General features: G+C 28.5%; 3 protein-coding genes across 3 annotated transcripts; all 3 read left to right on the top strand.

The window, feature by feature from the left end:
* The first annotated feature begins 414 nt into the window (after positions 1–414).
* On the top strand, positions 415–3,004 carry LOC114172982 (cytochrome P450 71D8-like). Its single transcript, XM_028057160.1, has 2 exons — positions 415–1,397; positions 2,214–3,004. The coding sequence occupies exons 1-2, from the start codon at positions 489–491 to the stop codon at positions 2,823–2,825; spliced, it is 1,521 nt and encodes a 506-aa protein (XP_027912961.1). The 5' UTR covers positions 415–488; the 3' UTR covers positions 2,826–3,004.
* Positions 3,005–10,111: 7,107 nt separating this feature from the next.
* On the top strand, positions 10,112–11,915 carry LOC114174085 (cytochrome P450 71D8-like). Its single transcript, XM_028058834.1, has 2 exons — positions 10,112–11,020; positions 11,136–11,915. The coding sequence occupies exons 1-2, from the start codon at positions 10,115–10,117 to the stop codon at positions 11,745–11,747; spliced, it is 1,518 nt and encodes a 505-aa protein (XP_027914635.1). The 5' UTR covers positions 10,112–10,114; the 3' UTR covers positions 11,748–11,915.
* Positions 11,916–23,175: 11,260 nt separating this feature from the next.
* Positions 23,176–25,002, top strand: LOC114174063 (cytochrome P450 71D8-like). Its single transcript, XM_028058805.1, has 2 exons — positions 23,176–24,138; positions 24,254–25,002. The coding sequence occupies exons 1-2, from the start codon at positions 23,218–23,220 to the stop codon at positions 24,863–24,865; spliced, it is 1,533 nt and encodes a 510-aa protein (XP_027914606.1). The 5' UTR covers positions 23,176–23,217; the 3' UTR covers positions 24,866–25,002.
* The last annotated feature ends 798 nt before the right edge of the window (positions 25,003–25,800 follow it).

Genomic DNA, 25,800 nt, shown 5'->3' with positions numbered 1-25,800 from the left:
AATTTTGCATATAATGTGTAACGAACTTAATCAAGACATATTATACTATACTACTTTAATTATCTCATAATTAATAATAGACAAGATCAAAAACACACACACACACAAACATATATATATATATATATATATATATATATATATATATGTATATGAGTATATCAAACATGAATAGTTAAATATTAAATAAGTTATATTAAATTTAAACCAAATTGTCATTAAAAAAAATATAGTCTATACTAAAAATATAAATATGTAGAAGAATATTAAAAGTAAACATTCAACACATTTTATATTTTGAATGCATTAAATAGAAAAAACATGTAGAATAAAAGGATCCATTCAAAAAAGGATAAGTCATAAGAGTTATGGATTTGAGATTAAATAAAAGGATCCATTGTTGTCCTTGAGGATTGAAGATTCTATAAATAGGAGCAGGTAGCGCTAGGGAAACAATATAAACACTTGAGAGCTGACTGTACAAAACCATGGAAGCTCAAACCTGCATCTTGGTTATTGCCTTCTCCCTATTCTTTCTATTGCATTGGCTTGCAAAACATTACAAGCATAAATCTCATATCTCTCTCAAGCTTCCCCCAGGCCCAAAGAGGTTACCCATCATAGGGAACCTCCATCAACTAGCAGTAGCAGGTTCACTTCCACACCATGCTCTCCAAAAACTTTCTCATAAATATGGACCTCTCATGCACCTCCAACTTGGTGAGATTTCTGCAGTTGTTGCATCATCCCCGGAGATGGCCAAGGAAATAACCAAAACACATGATGTCGCTTTTGTGCAGAGGCCTCAGTTTATTTCCGGACAAATTTTGTCGTACGGGGGAATAGATGTTGTTTTTGCTCCATACGGTGATTACTGGAGACAAATGAGGAAAATATTTGTCTCTGAACTTCTAAGTACCAAGAGAGTTCAGTCTTTCTCTTTTATTAGAGAAGACGAGACGGCAAAGTTTATAGACTCGATTCGAACATCAGCAGGTTCACCGGTGAATGTTACTGGCAGAATTTTCTCGTTGGTAAGCACGACTGTTTCCAGGGCAGCATTTGGTAACAAATCAAAGGACCAGGATGAATTTATGTTTTTGATTAAGAAAGTAATAGGATCGGTCGGAGGATTTGACCTTGCTGATTTGTTCCCTTCGATGAAATCCATACATTTCATAACTGGGAAGAAGGCCAAACTAGAGAAGCTGCTGAATCAGGTTGACAGGGTCTTGGAAAATATTGTCAAAGAGCATCAAGAAAAGCAAAGAATAGCGAAAGAAGGGAGAACTCAAATAAAGGACGAAGATCTTGTTGATGTTCTTCTCGGATTCCAAGAAGCCGACGCTGCTCTCGACATCAAAATCACCACTAGGAACGTCAAAGCTTTGATATTGGTTAGTAAATCCCGACAAATACTTGTCTTTTAAATCTCCTTTGCATATATGCATATGCATGTGCTTTCTTTGTTTTTTCTTGGCTTCCAACGTTACAAAATTACGCACAAAACTACTTGCGTAACAAAAAAGATTTAACACCTTTTTCTAACATGTTGAAATATATATATATAACTGCCTTCAATGGCTTTTTTTTCTTACCAAGTTACGTACGAACATGAACCGGTTAAGTAATTGAAAAAAAAAATGCATAAGAGTATACTAGTACGAAAGTAATTGAAGATATGTATGCGTTTCTTCTTCGCCAATTCAATATTCAATTACAGAAAAAAAAAAATTATTGTCTGCAGTAAACAAAGTTTGAACCTAGTCGATCAGGTGGGGTTTGTTTTACAAAGAGCATATATGTCTGATCATTGAAAAAAGAGTGGGAAATTAAATGTTCATATATTAAATTTTGATTATATTGAAGAATTGAATTGATTCCTTTTGGTCAACTCATTTAACCAACTAAAATGTTGAGGTGAGTCAGCTATAAATATATATAATATTCAAAAGGAAAAGACACAGCAAATGATTAATGTAACAAGTAAAACAAACGTAATGGAGAAAGAAGAGAAGGATACAATAAAATCTCAGCACTAAAAAGTTGACGGGTATATATAAAACAGTCAAAACTTCTCAAAATTACGTTGTCTCAGTCTTTTATAACATCATTTTTAAAGACTCCATCTTAGTCTTTGTTTCTTCTCCCGAAAGTAATACAATTTTATTACCAAAATTATATATATGTAAATGTTTATATTGTTTGACTAGGACGTATTTGCTGGCGGCGTTGATACTTCGGCATCAACAATAGAGTGGGCAATGACAGAAATGATGCGAAGCCCAAGAGTGATGAAGAAAGCACAAGCTGAGTTAAGAGAAGCCTTAAGAGGGAAGAAAATAATCCATGAAAGGGATCTAGAGCAACTTACTTATTTGAAGTTGGTGGTGAAAGAGACATTGAGGCTACACCCACCTACTCCATTGTTGATCCCCAGAGAATGCTCTGAACGAACCATCATCGATGGATATGAAATACCTGTGAAAACTAAGGTCATGATAAACGTATGGGCAATTTGCAGGGATCCCAAATACTGGAGTGATGCAGAGATGTTTGTGCCAGAAAGGTTTGAGGGAAGTTCTATCGATTTCAAAGGGAATAACTTTGAGTATCTGCCATTTGGAGCAGGAAGAAGAATATGCCCTGGAATCTCGTTTGGTTTAGCAGGTATCATGCTTCCACTGGCTCGATTACTTTATCATTTCAACTGGGAACTTCCAAATGGCATAACACCTGAGACTGTAGACACGGTTGAACGCTTTGGAATGGCCATTGGGAGGAAAAACGAATTGTGTTTGATCCCCATTGTTTATGATCCTTGAGTTCGTCCATGTTTACCAAAAGTGTCATATATGTTTTATGCTTTGGAAAAATAGACTATTTAACACCTATAGAGGTAAAGAGGGAAATATAACAATGATAGGTGATATAGTATAGAAAAATTATGATAAATGTTGATGTATGAAGTTGTTTATACATAATCACTCTTTTACTTTCTGAACATTAATTGTGAGATTATGAAATAATATCAACAAGTCTCTATACCGTGAGGAAAGAAACATGAAAAAAAAAACCTAATTCATATACAGTGATGTATAGAATTGTAATAATGAGTCAAAATATATTGATGACTTCTCCAAATATTATTATATATTTAATAAATCATACACATGAATTATTTGAAGCAGGTAGAAAATCAATTAGAAAAAAAAATATGACCCTAAATTATGATGGATGTAGAATATATATATATATATATATATATATATATATATATATATATAAACTTAAAAATTATTATTTTTGTGAAACTTTAAAAAAATATAGCCTTATTTTATATGATGAATGTTATGTTTATAAGTTTTGATGGTAGAAAGATGTGCGGTAAAACTTTATATTTTTCTTGTTATATTAATCTTCTTTATAAATATTACGATAGAATTCTTATTGAGTATAGAGGAAAGAGAACCGTAAAGTATAGGAGTGTGGGAGTATCTTGCAACCTATTAATAAGAAAAATAAAATAGAAAACAATTTTGTTTTCAATGGTTATTTATAAAATACTACTTACATATTATTGGTTATTAATTTTGAAGGGATTAGAAAAAGTCTGATTGAAATTTACACAATGTTGTCTTTAGATAAACGTCTTCATCACATACGACAAAAATAAAATAATATGCATTCTTTTTCAAGATACAACAATCAATTAAATTGGTCGGTTGAAATGAAAGGTCTTCAAATCTTATAAACAAAATGACAACTTTTAAAAAAAGTAAATAAAAGACGAAAACTTTTGTAGGAGTTGTTTATTTTACATGTTAAAACAAAGAATTGGAGCTAGGTTTTCACTCATTTACTTGTAAAGGTAACTTTAAAAAGCATTGACATGTAGAAGTAGGGTGAGAATACGATAAAAACTTGTTATTTTTAATTTTATACTAATATTTCCAAAAGATTAAATATAGGAATATTTGAGATGTGGCCCTAAGTTTTCAAGTTTGTTGCTTAATTAATTGTAATTTATAAAGAAAAATATGTTATGTCTGATTTATTTCAGGTCTTCTCAAAATATGTGATGTGCATAATTTCATCATTGTTGTTTGGCCATCCCTGGTTTTCAAACCAAGGAAGTCATCAATCTGAATGCGTGAAACACAGGAAAACGAAGCCATTTTATATTGAGACTACGACAGTTTAAGAAAATTTTCTGAATTTCTGTAAGCAATTTCTCTTTAGTGATTTCCAATGTGAATAGAGTTCTTGTTTTTGCTACCTATACAAGTTTAGCCTTTTCATCCCCTTCGGAACTTCACGAAACCACTTTAAAGTTATCTATCACTTTCTTTAATTGTACCAATCTTTGAAATTTGCATTAAAAATAGTCAGTGATAAACTTGGAATTAGATTGATTGCGATTTTGAAACAAATAAATGCATTCGTATTTGACTTTTATATATTATTATATCAATTAAGATGAAGGAGGATGAGATGATTTGTTTTGCTTGAAGAGTTAGAGAAAAGGGAAAAGCCAGTGGTAAAAAGGGAATATGTTCAAGATAGGAATTGTAAAAGAATTATTCTTCCTTTATTTTGTACGAATAATCTTTGGAGATATTATCTACAAACTTTTATAATTTTTTTTAGCATAGATTATGTACAGGCATTTTATGGATAGTACCAATTATTTGAAATTAGATATGAATCACTGTATTCATATCTCCGTTTTCATACTCCGTCTTGAAAAATTCTAAATTAGATATGAATTACTATGTTGATACTCATTTCAAATTAAAATAATTATATTAAATTTTTTTTATCATAACTTATTTCCAAGGCACAAATTTCATTATTTTATACTTTTATACAATAATTTGGTATATTTAATGTTTTTATTTAATATATGTTTTTCACATTGAATATTTAATAAATAGTATCATATTTTATTGGTTGTAGTTTTTTATTTTTTGAAAGATTCTTTTTATTAATATTTAAATATCAAAGAGACATGCGGGTAGAGTGTCTAAGAACGAGACAAAATTTTTATACTTATTAAATACGAAAATGAGAATAATGATAAATTTTTATTTAAAAAAAAAGAAGAAAATTACTAATGCAACAAAATTTTTTGACACCGATTATTTTAGATTGTATTTTAATTCGACAACAAAAATATATTCAAACAAGATAAAAAAAGACGACTTTTTAACTTTGATTATGAACTGAAAAATAAACTTTAATATTAAGTTTCGGTATGAAAACCAAAAATAAATAATGTAAAATAGAAAAAAAATATTAGACTTCAGTTTTATTGATAACGAAAGTTTAATCCATTTCTAATTTAAAAAAATATTTAATTTTTAAAGATATTAAGTTTCGATTCTCCACTAAATAAAATGATATGATCAAAATTGTTAGAGTATATTTTTGTAATTATTACAGTCACGTATTTTGTTTAACTACTCTATTACGTTTATAGTCTGAATATTTTTAATTTTATCAAAATAAAATATTTCAATATAATTATATTTACATCAAACATGTGTACATATGTTATGTACTGAGAATGAAGTATAAAAGTATATTTTCAAATATGTGTTATTGTTGAACGATACATAGATATTCTTATTGGGCTGAATTTTTTTTTGATCAGCCACCTGATTGGGCTGATGATCCAAAATTAAAAGAATCTACCAATATTTCACTTTCATAGAAGGAAGCTGAGTTAGGTTTCATGAATGTCAACAGCACATGTTTTGAAAAGTTTGTAAGGGAGCTATGGATTTGAAGTCATGTGCCTCTGTTTAGAAAATGGTTCATCTATCATTTCACGTTTTCTACATTGCTGATATCACCATGCCAAACACTCCTTTAGCTCTATTATGTCTATTTATTATGTCTATTTACTAATAACACCAATCTCTTTCTTAGTAACTGCACTATTTTCGTGTTAATAAATATATTTTGACTTCTTAAAAAAAATGTCTATTGCTATGTTTTCATGCTACAATTAGAAAGTATTCAAAATTTAAAACTATCAAATATTACATATAAGCTAAAAACTGTAAATTTCGTAATAAACTCATAATAAAAATTATTAAAAATTACGTATAAGCTCAAATAGTTTTGTAAAAATTTTCATCAAACACCCTTCCAAAATCAACATATGCGTTCAAACAAAATAAAACTAAAAATTTAGTCGATTCATCCTGATATATATCTTGTGTACATATAAACAAACACGCATATATATATATATATATATATATATATATATATATCATGATAGACTAAAAAAAAAATTATGTTTCAACTAAAGTTTCTGAAAGTATTTTTCAAAACATATATGATCTCTATAAACTTATAATAGAAGTTTGTACCTCTTAAAAAGTTGAAAAAATTATCGACATATTTATCTTGATTATCTCTAAAAAAATATTAGCATATGAAGTTAAATTACGACAACCTCTAATTACACCATCAATATATGACTTAAGTCAATTAGCAAATGGAATTTCTCATATTATGTCCATAAATGAAACCACCGTAACCTTCCTAGTTTGAATATAGAAAATTGACAATAACAAAGAATCAAATTCAATACTACTCATATATTTCTTACATTTATTCCCAATCATATACACGAACTCCTTAATTTAAAGAATAGCATAACAAAAAACAATTAAATTCTAAAATCTACTATATTTTCTCAACCTTGAATCATCCAAATAAATACATTAATGATGGTCACTTTAATTACTTTAAACAAAAGACTAAAAAAACACTTCATAAACTAAATAATCAAATCTAAAAAAAAAAAACTACAAATCTTCAAAAACTATTTCAACCATTCTTATCACAAGTGTATAATAATAGAACAGTAGAAAAAATGAAAAAAATATTCAACATTATTAGGAAGATAAACAACACTTTACAAAATAATTATTTTTTTCTTGAGTAAACATTGGCTAAAGATTTTTCTTTTTCTATTCAACATAGTTTTTCCATGTCCACTCTAGTCGATAAGATGACTTTTCGAACCAGACGAGAATTCAACCCAAATTTCTCATTATAACATTGATTTAGCATTTAACCCGTGTATAAATAATTTGTTTATTTCTATTGAAAATTTAATCGATGTAAAATAACAATCTTACATAGATTTACGTAGATTAGGTGTAATAAATATGAAAATATTTACTAAATAATTATAAAAATGTCAGTTATTGTTTTCAATATCAGATACTTGAATTCATGTAAATAGAAATATATAAAATATTACTTTTGTAATAATGTGTCTATCTAAGTAATACATGAAGGCCTTTATTAATTTTTTTAAGTCAAATGAACTACGTGGTCACAAGCGTGCTCATTTACATGGACGAGCCAGAAACAAATATATGAGATCAATTTTATAAAATAATATTATATATATATATATATATATATATATATATATATATATATATATATATCAAATGTTATAAAATTGATTTATTTTAATAAATCATTGTCAGTGTCATCAATTACTAAAATGGTATTTAAGATATTAAATTTCAGAGAAATTAAGATTTAGAAATCCGCTTGATGAGATATATAAGAATGAGTTGACATTTTGGGTGAAATGTACTAGATTTCTTTTGGGAATTGATGTATTTATCCGATTGTGAAATCCGGTTCGTTTGGAGTATTTACTGGATTTCAAATTTGGATGAGTGCATCAAATATGAAATTGGATTAAGGATAATCTTGTGCATGATACTAAATTTTAAAATTTGGTGTCATGATTTTATGCACTAGGTTTTAGAATCTGGTTAAATATATCTATAAATCGGATTTCAAAATCCAATTTTGTTTGATTTGTTCTGGTCACATGATTTTGTTTGATTTGTTTTGGTTACCGAATTTCAAAATTCAATTAAAGCATTACACGAGATTTCAAAATTCTGTTTTATTATTATTTTTTAGTTTAATTCTTTGCCATGTTAGTGGGGAAAGAAGGGGAATAAGTTACTTGGTATAGATATTGGGGAATAAATGATGTTAGAGTGAAAATGGTGATACTAAAAAATTAATGATATTTTAATTTATTCTTTTTTATTAATTTTTAATTTATTATTTTAATTATTTTATAGTGATGTGATGTAAGAATTGAAATAATAAATTAAAAATAAATAAAAGTATTGATCAAAATATCATTATTTCGATAAATAATGTTCAAGGAACTAGGTAGAGATAGTATATAATCTTTTATTTAATATATAATATATAATGTGTAGGGTTAAAAGGGATAACCGTAAAATTTGGGAGTCCAGGAAGAAAACTGTGGGATAGATGAAGAATGTCTCTAAATTATTAATTTCACGACACATACTTTTAAACTGAACTAGAACAATAAGTTGTGACTAAGGGTGCGTTTTTGTGGGAGTGATAAATTGAGAGAGAGGGAGAAAATTGATTTGGGTTGATTAGAAAGTGATATTTATGTTGTTTTTTTCTTTGTATGGATTTGGGAGTGATAGTAGAGGGGATTTAAGAATAATTTTTGTGAACGGTTGTGAAAGATTTGACTGATGTGAGTAAAAGATATTTAATTTAATAGATGAAAATATATAATGACCTATTTGTCCTTAGTGTTAAAAAAATATAATTAAATGATATTTAGATAAATTGTAATTAATTTTTCATATATTATATAATAAATAAAAATATTATAAATGTGGTGTGTAATTGGATACAAGTAACATGTATCCAGATATTGAACCAGTTGTAACTGGATACAAAATAACATGTATCTAGATACTCAACCATGTAACCGGATATAAAATGATAAATGCAAAAATGAAATTGGATGCAACCATTTTTTTTTATTGAAAAATGATTTTTTTTCATAAAGACATTGTGGTAATTTGTCACATTTATCCTTCAAATCTCTTCAAAAAAGAGAGATTTATTTATCTACTAATCCCATTAACATCTTTTCTATGGTTGTCTTTCCATAAAAAGAACATCTCTTTTTTTCTTATTCATCACTTTTCATTCTGCTTCTATATTGCATTTGAACAGAGCCTAAGTAACAAGTGACACAATAAGAGACTTAACCACGTTGTAGTGGCTACTGGATCACAAACATGAAAAACTATAAAACAAAATAGTGCACTTGTACAAACAATATATATTATTATATTCACAACAATAATAATATTAATAGTAACAATGAAATAAATATTTTATAAAAAAAATTATATTTAATTTCAAAGCATAAATTATTTTCTATTATATATAATTAAATTGCAAAAATTAATGGGGCTAAAGCCCCTCGACCTATGTAGAAAATCAAACCCTTTTCTACTAGCGTAAAAGGGAGGATGTTGTACGTAAGTAATGTTTGAAAATAAGAAATAAAAGACTTTATAATGGTCTGACGTTATTTCACGAGATTAGAAAATGGTAACAACTTGTTTTTCTTTTTTCTTTTACTTTTTTTTTATTTCTTAAATTATATCATTTCGTTTCATTCGCTTATAAAACAAAAATTAAGACAAAATATTATTTAATAAAATTGTGACATTAACAGTATAATAATAATATAATCAGTATATATTTTAATGTAATTTTAGGATAAACTTTTGAATTATTTGTATAAACTAACAGTGATACTTCCGATCAATAAATATATATATATATATATATATATATATATATATATATATATATATATATATATATATTATGTAATAGTGCTAATGAAAAATTTCATATGTATGCAATGCACATAAGGCACCTATAATAGCGATCGAAAGAAAATGTGAAAATATCGAACTTAAAATATAAATTGATTATTGAGTTTTCTATTTTTCTTTTCGTAGTAAGTATTTAATGTATTTTATATATTGTGTAGATATTATGTAAAGTGTAGAAATGAAAGGGTTTGCTTTGACTTTCAAGAGGAAGAGCAGAAAATTGATTTCCTTGTTGTTTTTCTTCAACGCCCAAACCGTTGTTCTTCGATTAAAAAAATAGAAAAGAAAATTGTTGTCGAAGCGGAGCGGATCGAAAATTCTATAAATATGAAGCAGCCATGGCAAAGAATACAAACACGTATAAAGCCATGGAAGCTGAAACCTACTTCTTGGTTATCATCATCTCCCTCTTTTTTCTGTGGCATTGGCTTGCAAAATATCAGAAGCTAAAACCTAACCAGTCTCACAAACTCCCCCCTGGTCCAAAGAAGCTACCTTTCATAGGGAACCTGCATCAACTATCAGGAGCAGGTTCACTTCCACATCGTGCTTTCTACAACCTTGCTCACAAATATGGACCTCTCATGCATCTCCAACTTGGTGAGATTTCTGCAGTGGTTGCATCCTCCCCCGACTTGGCGAAGGAAATATTGAAAACCAATGATACTGCTTTTGTGCAGAGGCCTCAATTTGTTTTCGGTGACATTTTGTCCTATGGAGGAATGAATATTGTTTTTGCTCCGTACGGTGATTACTGGAGACAAATAAAAAAAATATCTGTGTTGGAGCTTCTGAGCGCCAAAAGGGTCAAGTCTTTCTCTTTCATTAGAGAAGAGGAGACAGCAAAGTTCATAGATTCAATTCGAAAATCAGCAGGTTCACCCATCAATCTTACTGCTAAAATTTACTCCTTGATAAGTGATTTTGTTTTCAGGGCAGCTTTTGGTAGAAAACATAAAGACCAAGAATTTGTTGTGCCTTTGATGCGAAGAGTGATAGAAGAAGCAGCAGGATTTGGTTTAGTAGATTTTTTTCCTTCGTTGAAATTCATCCATTTCATAACTGGGAAGAGGGCGAAATTGGAGAAGCTGCAGAAGCAGGTTGACGAGGTATTGGATAACATTGTCAAAGAACATGAAGAAAAACGAAGAGAGGCAAAAGAAGACGGCGTTGAAGTGGAGGATGAGGATATTGTCGACGTTCTCCTCACAATTCAACAAAATGACAATCCCAACCTCAAAATGACGACGACACAAATCAAAGCTTTGATATTGGTTAGTAAATAAATACCGAAAAACGCTTGTCTCCTAAATCTACCTTAATATATGTCACACGTGTTCATCTCCTTACCAAAATGTTTCTGAGAAGATTTGAATATTTTCACTGTAGGATATATTTGTGGCCGGAACTGATACTTCAGCGTCTGTTTTAGAGTGGATCATGGCAGAAATTGTGAAGAACCCAAGGGTGATGGAGAAAGCACAGAGTGAGATAAGAGAAGCATTTAGAGAAAAGGAAAGAATTGATGAAAGTGATGTAGAGGAGCTTAATTATTTGAAGTTGGTGATGAAAGAAACGTTGAGGTTACACCCACCAGTTCCTTTGTTGCTCCCGAGAGAATGCAGTGAATTAAGCGAGGTTGGTGGATACGAAATACCAGAAAAGACGAGAGTTATGATAAACGCATGGAGTCTTGGAAGAGATCCTGAATATTGGAGTGATGGTGAAAAGTTTGTACCAGAGAGGTTCGAAGGTAATGGTGTGGATTTCAAAGGGAATAACTTTGAGTATGTGCCATTTGGGGCTGGAAGGAGAATGTGCCCAGGCATGACATTTGGTGTAGCCAGCATTATGCTTCCGCTGGCTTTATTACTCTTTCACTTCAACTGGGAACTACCAAATCAGATGAAAGCTGAGGATATGGATATGTCTGAACACTTCGGAGTGGTTATTAGCAGGGAAAACCAATTGCGTCTAATTCCCTCTCTTTATCATCCCTGACTTGATCTTTATCAAGCTCACTTTTTAGCTTTCAATTATTAGCTGCTAAGAAAATAAAACCTCCTGCTTTATACCGTATTGTACCCTGTATATGTATTCCTCGAGTCTTTTAATACTTAACATGTATTACCATGTATGTTTGGGTGTATTAGTATACTTTTGCATATACAGGAATAAAACCTATTTATTTTTAATTTTTCTTTTTATATAATTTTGTTTGTCTCTCCTTTTTTATATTCCGCTGATATATCAACTTAATACTGGGTTGAGATAATATATGTATGAGATTAAGTTTCACATTAAAAAAGTAAAAAAAGTTAGGATATCTTATAAAGATAAAAATTTATGAATTATTTTAAGATTTTGAGTTAAAAATGGTGTTAAAATTTTATTAATGGTCTGAACTCATTTCGTTGGTGTTATATTTTTTTCTTATCCTTTCTCAAAACATTAATCACAGTGTCTCCAAAATATATTTAATTTTTGGTTGTATTGTTAATTAATATGACATCGTGGATATATTGTTGTTGTACATTTAAACATCTTAAACATAAAGTTTTTTAAAAGATAATATTAATATATTCAATTTGCTCTCGTTAAAAGAAGGATTTTGAATTGATTTTTAGTTTTTTCCTCGGTATACTCCCTCACTTTTGCATATAGGTTTAAGTGGGAAAATGAAAAATCTATCAAGAGTGTGATCCTTCAGTTTATTTTCAATTATATTTACAGTGAAATATTAATTAATTTAAAATTATTTCTTTTAGAATATTCAAAAAAATACGCGTGTTAGGTTAGATTAGTATAGTTAATAGAATTCAATTAATGTTAGAAACTAATAGAGTTAGACTTTACTTTAAGTTGATATTAACTATTTTTAATGAGTAAAATATCAAATTAGTATCAAAATTAGTCAAATTTAACTAAAACTAATTATAAATAAATAAAATTAATATTAATATAATTGACGTTAAAGGTATTCATGAATTGTTGTGCTTTAAGTTTTATGAGATACTGCCCATAATTTTTTATATGTTTTTTTGTTTATAAACAAGACAATTTCGATATTAAATATACCGTTTTCCCTTATGTTTGACTTTTTAGATAAAAGTATGTTGGCTTTATCCCCCTTAAAGTACAATTTTATGTATATCATTAATTTTTTTTATTGATTTAAACCATCTATGATTGAGTTCAAGTTTGGATCGAGTAAAAAAATGAAAAAAATTTTATTTATTCAAATTAGTTTGTTTAAATTTTATTTTCTCTTAAAATTGCTTTCGCGACTTTTCTTATTGAAGTATTTATGTTGATATTTTTAAGTTTACTAACTAAAAGTTATATCAGTAAAAGTTGTTCCAACATTTTGGTTAAATATATTATCTTGTATGGAGCAAGATATTGCATTTTTTTCTTTAATCAGTAAAAAAAAAAAATTAAATAAAGACAATTAGGTTGTTTCAATTCATACATAAAGTAATATATACAAAAATGGAGACAAATGACAACAATATACCATTTTGTTTTAAATATGATGTTGCAAAAAACATTATCATGACAATAATCTCACTAAAAAATAATTTTATATTATAATTCGTTTTCTATAACAATATCAAAAACATTTATTCAAAGAGTCATCCAGACATATATATATATATATATATATATATATATATATATATATATATATATATATATATATATATTTTAATCAAACATAGTCTCAGTTTCTTTCATTTTGGTTAAATATATTATCTTGTATGGATAAGATATTGCATTATCAACATTAATTTTTACAAAATCGAATTCAAGATGGTGGAAATTAGGCTATTATTTTGAATAGTCACCGGAGAAGAGGTGTAAGCAAAAACAAAGTTTCTCCAGTGAAATTATAAAATATGTATTTAAATTATGTAGTTGAATAATAATCTCGTTTCCAGTACCTCCTCTTGCGAATAATCTTCTGAAAGTTAAATGAATAATAAGTAAAAGTGAACTGAGCATTAAGGCGTGTAAAATCAATTAATACATAAACCCTAAGTTCTTTTATATATGTTAAATTTGAACATTATAAGGTATGAAAACTATGGATTCCATCGTTTGAATCGATTCAAGTCATAGATTCTTTAAAGAAATAAGAAAAATGTAGAGATTCTATCGTGGAATAAAATGCTCCTGTCAATTAACAGTTAATAGATGACTTTTCCATGACAATACCCAATACGTTTTCCAATTTCATGGATTAGGTAATGTTTACGTTTCCTTTATATATATATATATTTTAATAAATATTGAATAAGAAGTACATCTTCCAAGTTCATGAATACGACAGGGTAAATTTAAATTCTCTGTTTATTACTTTTATTAAATATTAAATATGAAACAAATTTCAGTTTCACGAATAAAATACGTTAAGATTAAATTTCATGTTTCTTATTTAAAAAATAATACTATATATGAAACATATTTAATAATTGTATTATTATTATTATGATTATTATTATTATTATTAGCATACAGTGTCTGTGTGTACGTATTTTTTTAAATATACATGATATAGTAGGTGATGATAATGTAATGTTGTTAAGTTAATATATAAAATAAAATTATATTTATTAATAATAAAGTAAAATATATCATAAAAGATGAGAGAATAACTGTTGATAAATAAAGAAAAAGAGAATAGCAGAAATAGACGATTTTATAAAAAAATTATAAAAGTAACGGTCAAATTTCACAAATTTCACAAATTTAATAAATAATTATATTTTAAAGGATAAAATTAATATTTTGAAATGTAAACACAAAAGAGAGAATTTTTTTATATATTGTCATAAATATATGGGTGAATATAAGAATTTAAGTCACTGGAAACAATAAAAAATTATTTGAATTTTAATATACCATTTTATTAAAGTAAAACTATAAAAAGATAGAAAAGAAAATTCCGGGAATAAATATATAAGATGAGGAGAGGGTAACATGATTTTTTTTTCAAATATTTAATAATTATTTGAATTAAATATGTTTGTATTTCTTAACTTTTACTATAAATTAGAATTAGTCATTTTTCAAAATATAGAAATTTTTGTTAACTTTATTTAATGTTTCAAACACGTTTTTAAATTAACATTCAAACAAAAAGATATCAAACATTATAAACAATTTAAATGTTATTATGAAATAGGTTAAAAAGATAACAAAATTTGGTCAAAAATAATGAATCCACATTTTTTAAAGAGAATAAATTGAACAAAATTTTAAAAGAAAAATTAATTCTAATTTTTATCGACAAAGAAGGACAAAATCCTACTACTAATATTGATCGCTGAACCTTCCCATGTTCAGCATCTTATTAATAATAATTTATCTTCTAAGCATCTGTGTTACACTCTTTCTATTCGAAGCTGCTCTTTCTCTTGAATGGAATGGAATGCGACCATGGAAACTGAAATCTGAAATGGAAATATGTCGTTTATATAATGAACCGTTAATGATGGGAATGTGAATAAAATTTTACTTCAGAAATAAATAGGAAACAGTTAAATCAGCGTTCTTCTCACTTATTGTCATCTCTGTACATATGTACCTTAAACTGTTTGCTGATAAAATATACACCAGGTGTAAGAAAAAAAAAAACAATAAAAAAGTAATATGTTTTGAAACATTTAAATAAATATTCTTTCTCTTGCAATAAAAATATGACTTAAATATAAAAATTTAATTTAAGTATTTTTAAACTTATATTTATTCGTAAAAATTTGCAAATATCTCATTATATTTAATATTGTTTTAAGAAATACGAGTTTTAAATGAAATATTTGAGAAAATTGGAAATATGTTTGGATTAAAAAAAATGATTAAATAAAGAATTCAGTGAATATTTTGAACAACATATTTGCAATATTTAAATCCTTAAATGTGTAAGGTCCTCTTATTTCAGCTTCAATATTCAAAGACTGCCTCAAAATTTGGTGGGTCTAAAGCTGACCCATAGAGATGGCAAATAAACTCGTCTTCATGGGTATTGTCCGAACCCGTTCCCGTTTTGACGGAGAATCTCCGCATTGACTGGGTATGGGTATGGGTATAGGGAATCCCCGACTTTTTCAATTGGGTATGGGGATGTACATATTCCCGCCATAATACCTGTGTCCGCCGTATCTCCATCTCCATTTAAATTATTAAAATATTCATAATTAATTAATTAACTATATATATATATATATATATATATACTTTCTATTTTTTATTTCTTTTAATTATTTGGTTTGTCATGAAACTCATTCGCATCTTCAATATATTTTTTATCTTATCATAACTTTTATGTAATTATGTTAAAATGATTTATGTTAATTAAAATTTTTTTATGCCTCACATTTGAATATTTCTATTATTTTTTAATATTTTTATTTATTATATATTTTCCTTTCACATGAGAATGTTTATACTCTCAATTTAAGATAATATAAAAAAAATTATTTACTTATTATTATTAATTTTTGTTTAATTTGAAGAACTCTTTTGTTTCATTAAAATAATTTTTGTTATTTTTCAACTATTGAGTATATATGTTGATATTTGAAAAGTTTTCTTAGTTCTCTAAGGTATTCTTCATCTTATCATACCTTAATTATACATTTGATTTTCTTTGTGCGATTTCTTTCGATAGTCTCTCAAATTATTTCTAAAACACACATTTGTTAGTTTTTTAATATTTTTATTTATTGTTTATTTTCATCATGTAGAATAATATTTCAATATATTCTATCTAATTATTTTTTATTTTATAACTCATTATTAATGATACTATAATTTTTTCACTTTAAATTATGTTTGAAGTGGTTAAAATTATATATATATATATATATATATATATATATATATATATATATAATGATATTTGGAAATAATATATGATAATTCACTACAAGAAAAACATGAAATAGTGATCGATTTAGTCAATAACCCATATGAATCAATATTTTCCGTCATTGGTGGTAGTAGTTGATTTATTGACTGAATAAGTGATTAAATTAGTTATTGAATCGGTACTTGATTTAGTGACCAATTTAATTACTAATTTATTTGTAATTTAGTGACAAATTTTTTGGGCACTAATGATATTTCTATTTAATTTTAACCACTTCAAACATAATTTAATAATTTGTTCTCTAAGGTATTTTTCATCTTATCATACCTTAATTATACGTTTAATTTCCTTTGTGTGATTTCTTTCGATAGTCTCTCAAATTATTTCTAAAACACACATTTGTTAGTTTTTTTAATATTTTTATTTATTGTTTATTTTCATCATGTAGAATAATATTTCGATATATTCTATCTAATTATTTTTTATTTTATAACTCATTATTAATCATACTGTAATTTTTTTACTTTAAATTATGTTTGAAGTGGTTAAAATTATATATATATATATATATATATATATATATATATATATATATATATATAATGATATTTAGGAATAATATATGATAATTCACTACAAGAAAAACATGAAATATTGACTGATTTAGTCATTAACCCATATCAATCACTATTTTTCGTCATTGGTGGTAGTAGTTGATTTATTGTCTAAATCAGTGATTAAATTAGTGACCGATTCAATGATTAAATCGGTACTTGATTTAGTGACCAATTTAATTACTAATTTATTTGTAATTTAGTGACAAATTTTTTGGGCACTAATGATATTTCTATTTAATTTTAACCACTTCAAACATAATTTAATAATTTGTTCTCTAAGATATTTTTCATCTTATCATACCTTAATTATACATTTGATTTCCTTTGTGCGATTTCTTTCGATAGTCTCTCAAATTATTTCTAAAACACACATTTGTTAGTTTTTTAATATTTTTATTTATTGTTTATTTTCATCATATAGAATAATATTTTGATATATTCTATCTAATTTTTATTTATTTTATAACTCATTATTAATCATATTGTAATTTTTTCACTTTAATTGTATAAACAACTTTTATTTACTACGATATAAAAATTTAATGTAATTGCTATGAATATTTTTTTGTCACTATCCAACATATATTGAAGTTTAAAAGATACAAAATCTATGTCAAAATTTTATTATTGTGTTTATTATTTGTTCTTTGTGTCATTTTGATTAAATGATGTATTATAACTTTTATTAGTGTATAAAAAAGAGATTCATTAGAATTTAAAAAATTGAACTAAACAAACATTTAAAATATATTTTAATTTGAATATTTGTTTTCCTTTTATATTTTTTTGAAATATTTTTTAATTTTATAAACTAAGTTTCATTAATGTTGTAGTTTGCAAATTTAATAAATGTTTTGGTTCTCATGAAATTTTATTTGGTATTCAAGTATAACATGTAGACAATTATAATTTATTTCAAAGTATTTGATATGGAAAAAACAATCATCCTCCTAATATTGAATATTTGATAATATTATGTTTTCTTTACCGTAATTTTTTTCTCTTATAAAAATTAATATTGAAGTTGTTAGAACACGGGTACGGGTATGGGTACGAGATTATACCCGTTACCCGGTGGGGATGGGGATGAGACAAAAGTTTGATACCCGTTGAGTTTGGGTATGGGGATGAGGATGAATTTTTTTGTGGGGATGGGTATGGGATAGCGAAACCCGTCCCTGCCCCGCCCCGTTGTCATCCCTACATAGAGTGTCCTGATCCCTAAAGCAACCAAACCCTCTCATTCCTGTTCACTTTGCAAAAAGAATGCTTTACTTCTCTTCCCTTTTCCCCTCAACAGAAACTCTGTTAGGGTTTGGTCCTCTCTTGGTCGCGCCAACTCAAAACTCATCTCCTACTCACGTAAGTTGATTATCTAATCGTACCTTTTTTGTTTCTGGCTCTATTGTCATGATTCTAGCTAGGGTTCACCTTAGTAACCCGTTTTGAACCGTTCTGCCATTTTTTTAGTTCGTGAATCTGCTCTGAGGTCTGTCGTACTTACTAGCTTGGGTAGCATTTTCCAGGTAAGGGAAACTATGGTTTTCTATTTCTTGCGATTTTTTGCTCGCTTTACTTTTGTTTCGTGTTTGTATGTATTGGTTATCGTTGTGTTTGATTTGGAATATGTTAAAGCATGATTTGATTCGAATATTTGGCTGTTGCACGAGAGAATAATGGTGAGCACTAGTTTTCTCACCCAAGCGAGCACGTCTTGCCTAGGCGAGACTAACAGAAGCTCGCCCAGGCTTCCTACTCGAGCTGTCGCTTAAGCGACGAATCTCTGTTTTGAGCGAGGTGCAGTCTCGCTCAGGCGAGGAGGACTCGTCTAAGCGAGAAATCACAAGAAGCAATTGTTCCCACTCCTCGAGCTTTCGCCTAGGTGAAGGGAGCTCGCCTGAACGAGGGAAACCTCTCGCGAGACCTGTCAGCCTAAGCGAGAAGTTGGGCGAGAATGTGTTTAGTTCTGTTTTCCTCTATACTTGGATGTTTGCCATATGTTTGGATTGAGTAATCTTGTAAAGCATGAATTAGGTGAATATGTATGAGTAAAATGATGCTTGGTCTGTGATGGATAAATTTAACATGATCTTGGCATGTGACATGTATGGAATGGTTGGTTATGAAAGTGGCATGGAATTGGCATGAAAAATGATTCTATATTGATTGATGGAACATGATGTTAGTATGGTTAGGACGTAATTCCACGATAGTTTCGTGGTGGTGCCTCATTGGTCAGGGCGTAATTCTGTGAATCTCTAAGTGAGATCTCATGGTGGTGCCTCATTTGACTAGGACATAATTCCATGAGCCTTGTTAGTGGGAGTTTGTGCCTCATTTATATAATTTAGTAAGGATTGCATCCTGACACTCTAAAGAGTCAGTTAGTCTCACGTAGAGCGTACTGACTCAAGTGGTGAGAGTAGTAGGAGGCCTGGAACACTTTAAGGCTAACCTTTTGTGTGGGGGATGAAACACGATAACTATTAGCTCATTAGAGCAGTAAAGGCCACCACAAGTGCAAACATCTGCTGAATCCAACTAATTTTATATGTATCCGGATAAATCGTGTCTTGAGTCTTAGTGTATTGGTTGCGAGTCATCACATGTTTGGTTGAGGTATGAATCCTTGGATATCAAATTGCATGTAATGGTATGATAAATCATTTTCTACTCTAGCTTACCCATTTTGCATGTTGTATGATCTCTGTGTGTGGTTTTCTCTTTTTGCGATGATCATCAATTTATTGACGTGAGCAGATGCGAGAACTCCTTATGGTCAACAGGATAATGGAGATTCCACTGCCTAGTTGATATTGGATCAAATCTTGCTTGTCTGAGTTTCTTTAGAGTTGTAGCCCATGTACTGCCATGTTCTTTGGTCATTTATTTTAAGTACTGTTCAACTTCTATCTGATTTGGTCTATGACATCATAGTGTGTCTCAGTATTTTATTTTAGTACCTCAAATATTATAAAGAGTAGTGTCTATACTCCACAACTTTGCTCCTTATATAAATCTGTATGATATTTCATTTAATTAAGGTTATTATTTAAATGGGGTGCTACAAAATGCATAAGTTGAATAACAAAATAACTCACGTTACACACCTTACACAAATATAGTATAGTTTGATGCGTCATTCTTACCATTAACATTAACCCACTGGAAAACCTGTGCATCGGGAAATTTTTCCTAGATTACTGTCTTGGACAACTTGCTAAACATCCTGGGCAAGTTATTATAAAATTTCTCCCAGTCCCCAAATTTCATTGCAATTATTTTTTATTTTGCTAACCATGTTCTTCGGCACGTGGCCAAATAGCCGAAATAATTTTTTATGTCTGCAATCAAATTTTTAATGACAATATTGGAGCTAGTCCTTACTGAAACATGATAGAGTCTATTTGCGTTGAATCAAGATTGGAATGATCTTGGAAAAATCCTGAGATGAGAAATATACTTCTTCCAAAATTCAAAATTAATGAAGTTTTGTAGAAGGTGACAATTCTAGCGTAATTTTTATTATCTTTGACAAATAATTCATCTTCTCAAGCTGATTTTTTTTTTTTTTTACAAATAAATTAGGAAAATGACGGTTTTAACTTGTTTATATACCATCCTGCACAATTATTTTATAATAATATAATAATAACAACAATGTAAGTAATATTTTAATAAGACATGTGATTATTAAGTGATCATATAAACAATATTAGTTTCCACTGTATCACTATTTAATAAATTATGCATGTTGTTTAATATTTAGCAAACTTGTTCACAATTTTACGCAAACATAATTTATGGCTTTTTAAATGTGGAAAGACTAAAAACATTTACAAAAAATTAGACTCATTCCTTTTATCTCAAGTAAAAAGGTGACTTTGGAAATGTTTGACTTTTTAATAAGATTAGAATTTTTTTTTTAATCACCATTGTATTAAGTATGCTTTCATCTAAATACGTGGTTGGGTCTGGATACTGAATTTTAACATTTGAAATGAGTATTTTGAATTGCTTTTATTAAAAATTATTCATTTTTTAACTTGTTTTATAAATCATTTCAATTTTTCGTTTTTAAATGAAGTAACAGAGAAAGAGGAAAGAAGACAGAGATGAGAGAGAACATAAATAATAGACCGTGAATACAAAACAGATTCTTGCCGTGGTTCTCGCCGTAAGTTAGTGGTTACTTAGACGTTTGACTTTGCTATTTTGATTATTAAATATAGTTTGAACTTCCGAATATATTATAATGTTTGATTTCTGATTAAATCTATTTCGATTGGTTATGTTTTCAAAATTTAGGTTTAAAAATTTTAATGGACAAGTACAATGTAATCGTAAACAACTTTGGCCTTAGGTCATTCTTCACACAAATATAAAAAAAGTGCCTGGTACTTTCCAAAAATCACTTTACCCTTTTATTTAAATAAGCATTTTTTTATATAAAAAAACTGTATAAATTTAAAAATTTAATTACTCTTTTGATTTTTCTTGTTAAAAAAATTAAGTTGGTCCTCTCATCATTCAATTTGGCTTCGATTTTCAAAAAACATATGTAATTTTTGTCTTTTTCATTAAATTTTTTAAAATGGATCAATAATCCTTAATTAAGATTGAACTTGTTAATGAAGAATGATTTACTTTATTGGTGTATTAACATAATCCTATATTAGTGTATTAACATAATCTTAATGTTAATTTTAATGAAAATTCATTAATATGTTTTAATAAATTTATTGAAAATGACCAAATTTCATCAATTTTTCAAAAGTCAAAAACAAATTTAGACTAAAAAAAAACTGGAGGATGAATTTGACATTTTTTAACAAAAACAAACACAAAAAAGTAATTAAACCAAATTTAAAGAAATAGCAATTGGAATATGCACCCAAATAAAAAGAATTATACAAAAGATAATTATTTAACATTTATATACAAAACGGTATAAATATAAATAAACAATTAATTTAAAGGTATTTAGCAATGCTATTCATCAATAAAAAAAAATAGATTTAACGACAAACAAATTATACCAGTTTTCATTAAAATCCTTGATAAATTAAATTTTTTTACGATACAAAATCAACCAATAATATACCTGTTGATAAATTTAATTAATCAATACAAAAATTTGACAGTAATCATTTACGGGTAAATATTATGATTTGAATTTCTTGTTTTTTTCTCTTCATCTCATCCTCTCCTTCGTGTTGCGACGATCCCTTCTTCCACCTCTTACTCTTACTCTTTCTCCTCCTTGTCATTGTCGTTGTCACATTTGCCTCTGTCATTACCTCTATGACAGTAGTCACTTCATCTTCCTCCTATTTCTTCTTCTCTTATTCTTCTCTTCTTCTATTTTTTTTCTCAGATATTTCCAATTAACTTATAACAAACATTTCTCTAAGTTTGGCGGAAAAATTAGTATAAATTTACTGACAAAATTATTGAGAGATTTAAAATAAAATACAGTTATCAACGATTTAAAAAAAACAAAAAGGAACCACCAAATTTTGCAAAACCCAAAACATAAACTTTAGCATTCATTTTATTAACGAAATTTATTGGTAATAAACATTATAAGTTAGTAGGGGATTTCACAACAAAAATATTTGTTAGTATTAAATATGATAAATTTCTCATAAATGTTGTTGGTCGATTTTAAAAATATTGAGTTACTCATAAATTTTACTACCACAAGGTCAAATGTCAAAACAAAAACTTTAGTGTATATTTTATTGATAAAATTTACTTACGTAAATATTCGTTGAAAATAAACACTATAAACTACCGCTAGATTTTACTCTTGAAAATATTTGTCCAATAAAACACTATATGTTATCGATAGATGTTATGGATCCATTATGTCAAATATTTTCAGCTATAATAAGAAAATTGTTGTCGAAGCGGAGCGGATCGAAAATTCTATAAATAGAAAGCAGTCATGGCAAACAATAGAAACACGTAACAGACAATGAACTATAAAGCCATGGAAGCTGAAACCTACTTCTTGGTTATCATCATCTCCCTCTTTTTTCTGTGGCATTGGCTTGCAAAATATCAGAAGCTAAAACCTAACCAGTCTCACAAACTCCCCCCTGGTCCAAAGAAGCTACCTTTCATAGGGAACCTGCATCAACTATCAGGAGCAGGTTCACTTCCACATCGTGCTTTCTACAACCTTGCTCACAAATATGGACCTCTCATGCATCTCCAACTTGGTGAGATTTCTGCAGTGGTTGCATCCTCCCCCGACTTGGCGAAGGAAATATTGAAAACCAATGATACTGCTTTTGTGCAGAGGCCTCAATTTGTTTTCGGTGACATTTTGTCCTATGGAGGAATGAATATTGTTTTTGCTCCGTACGGTGATTACTGGAGACAAATAAAAAAAATATCTGTGTTGGAGCTTCTGAGCGCCAAAAGGGTCAAGTCTTTCTCTTTCATTAGAGAAGAGGAGACAGCAAAGTTCATAGATTCAATTCGAAAATCAGCAGGTTCACCCATCAATCTTACTGCTAAAATTTACTCCTTGATAAGTGATTTTGTTTTCAGGGCAGCTTTTGGTAGAAAATACAAGGACCAAGAATATGTTGTGCCTTTGATGCGAAGAGTGATAGAAGAAGCAACAGGATTTGGTTTAGTAGATTTTTTTCCTTCGTTGAAATTCATACATTTCATAACTGGGAAGAGGGCGAAATTGGAGAAGCTGCAGAAGCAGGTTGACGAGGTATTGGATAACATTGTCAAAGAACATGAAGAAAAACGAAGAGAGGCAAAAGAAGACGGCGTTGAAGTGGAGGATGAGGATATCGTCGACGTTCTCCTCACAATTCAACAAAATGACAATCCCAACCTCAAAATGACGACGACACAAATCAAAGCTTTGATATTGGTTAGTAAATAAATACCGAAAAACGCTTGTCTCCTAAATCTACCTTAATATATGTCACACGTGTTCATCTCCTTACCAAAATGTTTGTGAAAAGATTTGAATATTTTGACTGTAGGATATATTTGTGGCGGGAACTGATACTTCAGCGTCAGTTTTAGAGTGGATCATGGCAGAAATTGTGAAGAACCCAAGAGTGATGGAGAAAGCACAGAGTGAGATAAGAGAAGCATTTAGAGAAAAGGAAAGAATTGATGAAAGTGATGTAGAGGAGCTTAATTATTTGAAGTTGGTGATGAAAGAAACGTTGAGGTTACACCCACCAGTTCCTTTGTTGCTCCCGAGAGAATGCAGTGAATTAAGCGAGGTTGGTGGATACGAAATACCAGAAAAGACGAGAGTTATGATAAACGCATGGAGTCTTGGAAGAGATCCTGAATATTGGAGTGATGGTGAAAAGTTTGTACCAGAGAGGTTCGAAGGTAATGGTGTGGATTTCAAAGGGAATAACTTTGAGTATGTGCCATTTGGGGCTGGAAGGAGAATGTGCCCAGGCATGACATTTGGTGTAGCCAGCATTATGCTTCCGCTGGCTTTATTACTCTTTCACTTCAACTGGGAACTACCAAATCAGATGAAAGCTGAGGATATGGATATGTCTGAACACTTCGGAGTGGTCATTAGCAGGGAAAACGAGTTGCGTTTAATTCCCTCTCTTTATCATCCCTGACTTCATCTTTATCAACTTCACTTTTTAGCTTTAAATCATTAGGTGCTAGGAAAATAAAACCTACTGCTTTATACCGTATTCTACCATGTATAAGTAACGTTGGGTTGAAAACGTATGAATGAGTTTAAGTTTATAAATTTATTATTTTAAAATTTTGAGTCAAAAGTGGTGTTAGTTTTTTTATGTATGGTCTGAACTCATTTCATTGCTGTTATATATTTAATTAATCACAGTATCCCAAAAATATATTTAATTTGTGGTTGTATTATTAAATATGTATTTAAATTATGTAGTTGAATAATAATCTCGTTTCTGAAAGCAAAAACAAACTTTCTCCGGTGAAATTATAAAATATGTATTTAAATTATGTAGTTGAATAATAATCTCGTTTCTGAAAGTTAAATGAATAATAAGTAAAAGTGAACTGAGCATTAAGGCGTGTAAAATCAATTAATACATAAACCCTAAGTTCTTTTATATATGTTAAATTTGAACATTATATAAGGTATTAAAACTATGGAGTCCATCGTTTGAATCAATTCAAGTCATAGATTCTTTAAAGAAAATAAGAAAAATGTAGAGATTCTATTGTGGAATAAAATGCTCCTGTCAATTAACAGTTAATAGATGACTTTTCCATGACAATTCCCAACACGTTTTCCAATTTCATGGATTAGGTAATGTTTACGTTTCCTTTACATATATTTTTTAATAAATATTGAATAAGAACTACATCTTCCAAGTTCATGAATACGACAGGGTAAATTTAAATTCTCTGTTTATTACTTTTATCAAATATTAAATATGGAAAAAATTTCAGTTTCACGAATACAATACGTTAAGTTTAAATTTCATGTTTTTTATTTTATAAAAATACTATATATGAACCATATTTAATAATTGCATATATATATATATATATATATATATATATA

The sequence above is a fragment of the Vigna unguiculata genome, chromosome 2, assembly GCF_004118075.2.
Source record: "Vigna unguiculata cultivar IT97K-499-35 chromosome 2, ASM411807v1, whole genome shotgun sequence".
Taxonomy (NCBI): Eukaryota; Viridiplantae; Streptophyta; class Magnoliopsida; order Fabales; family Fabaceae; genus Vigna; species Vigna unguiculata.
The sequence above is the reverse complement of the archived record's forward strand: the minus strand, read 5'-3'. Positions and strand labels throughout refer to the sequence as shown.

What these genes read in the sequence shown, in the direction of transcription:
- LOC114174085 (XM_028058834.1), top strand. Translation starts at nt 10,115, where the DNA reads ATGGAAGCTGAAACCTACTTCTTGGTTATCATCATCTCCCTCTTTTTT. An exon ending in AAATCAAAGCTTTGATATTG is followed by an intron (nt 11,021 to 11,135) that starts GTTAGTAAATAA and finishes TTTTCACTGTAG; the next exon opens with GATATATTTGTGGCCGGAAC.
- LOC114174063 (XM_028058805.1), top strand. Translation starts at nt 23,218, where the DNA reads ATGAACTATAAAGCCATGGAAGCTGAAACCTACTTCTTGGTTATCATC. An exon ending in AAATCAAAGCTTTGATATTG is followed by an intron (nt 24,139 to 24,253) that starts GTTAGTAAATAA and finishes TTTTGACTGTAG; the next exon opens with GATATATTTGTGGCGGGAAC.
- LOC114172982 (XM_028057160.1), top strand. Translation starts at nt 489, where the DNA reads ATGGAAGCTCAAACCTGCATCTTGGTTATTGCCTTCTCCCTATTCTTT. An exon ending in ACGTCAAAGCTTTGATATTG is followed by an intron (nt 1,398 to 2,213) that starts GTTAGTAAATCC and finishes TTGTTTGACTAG; the next exon opens with GACGTATTTGCTGGCGGCGT.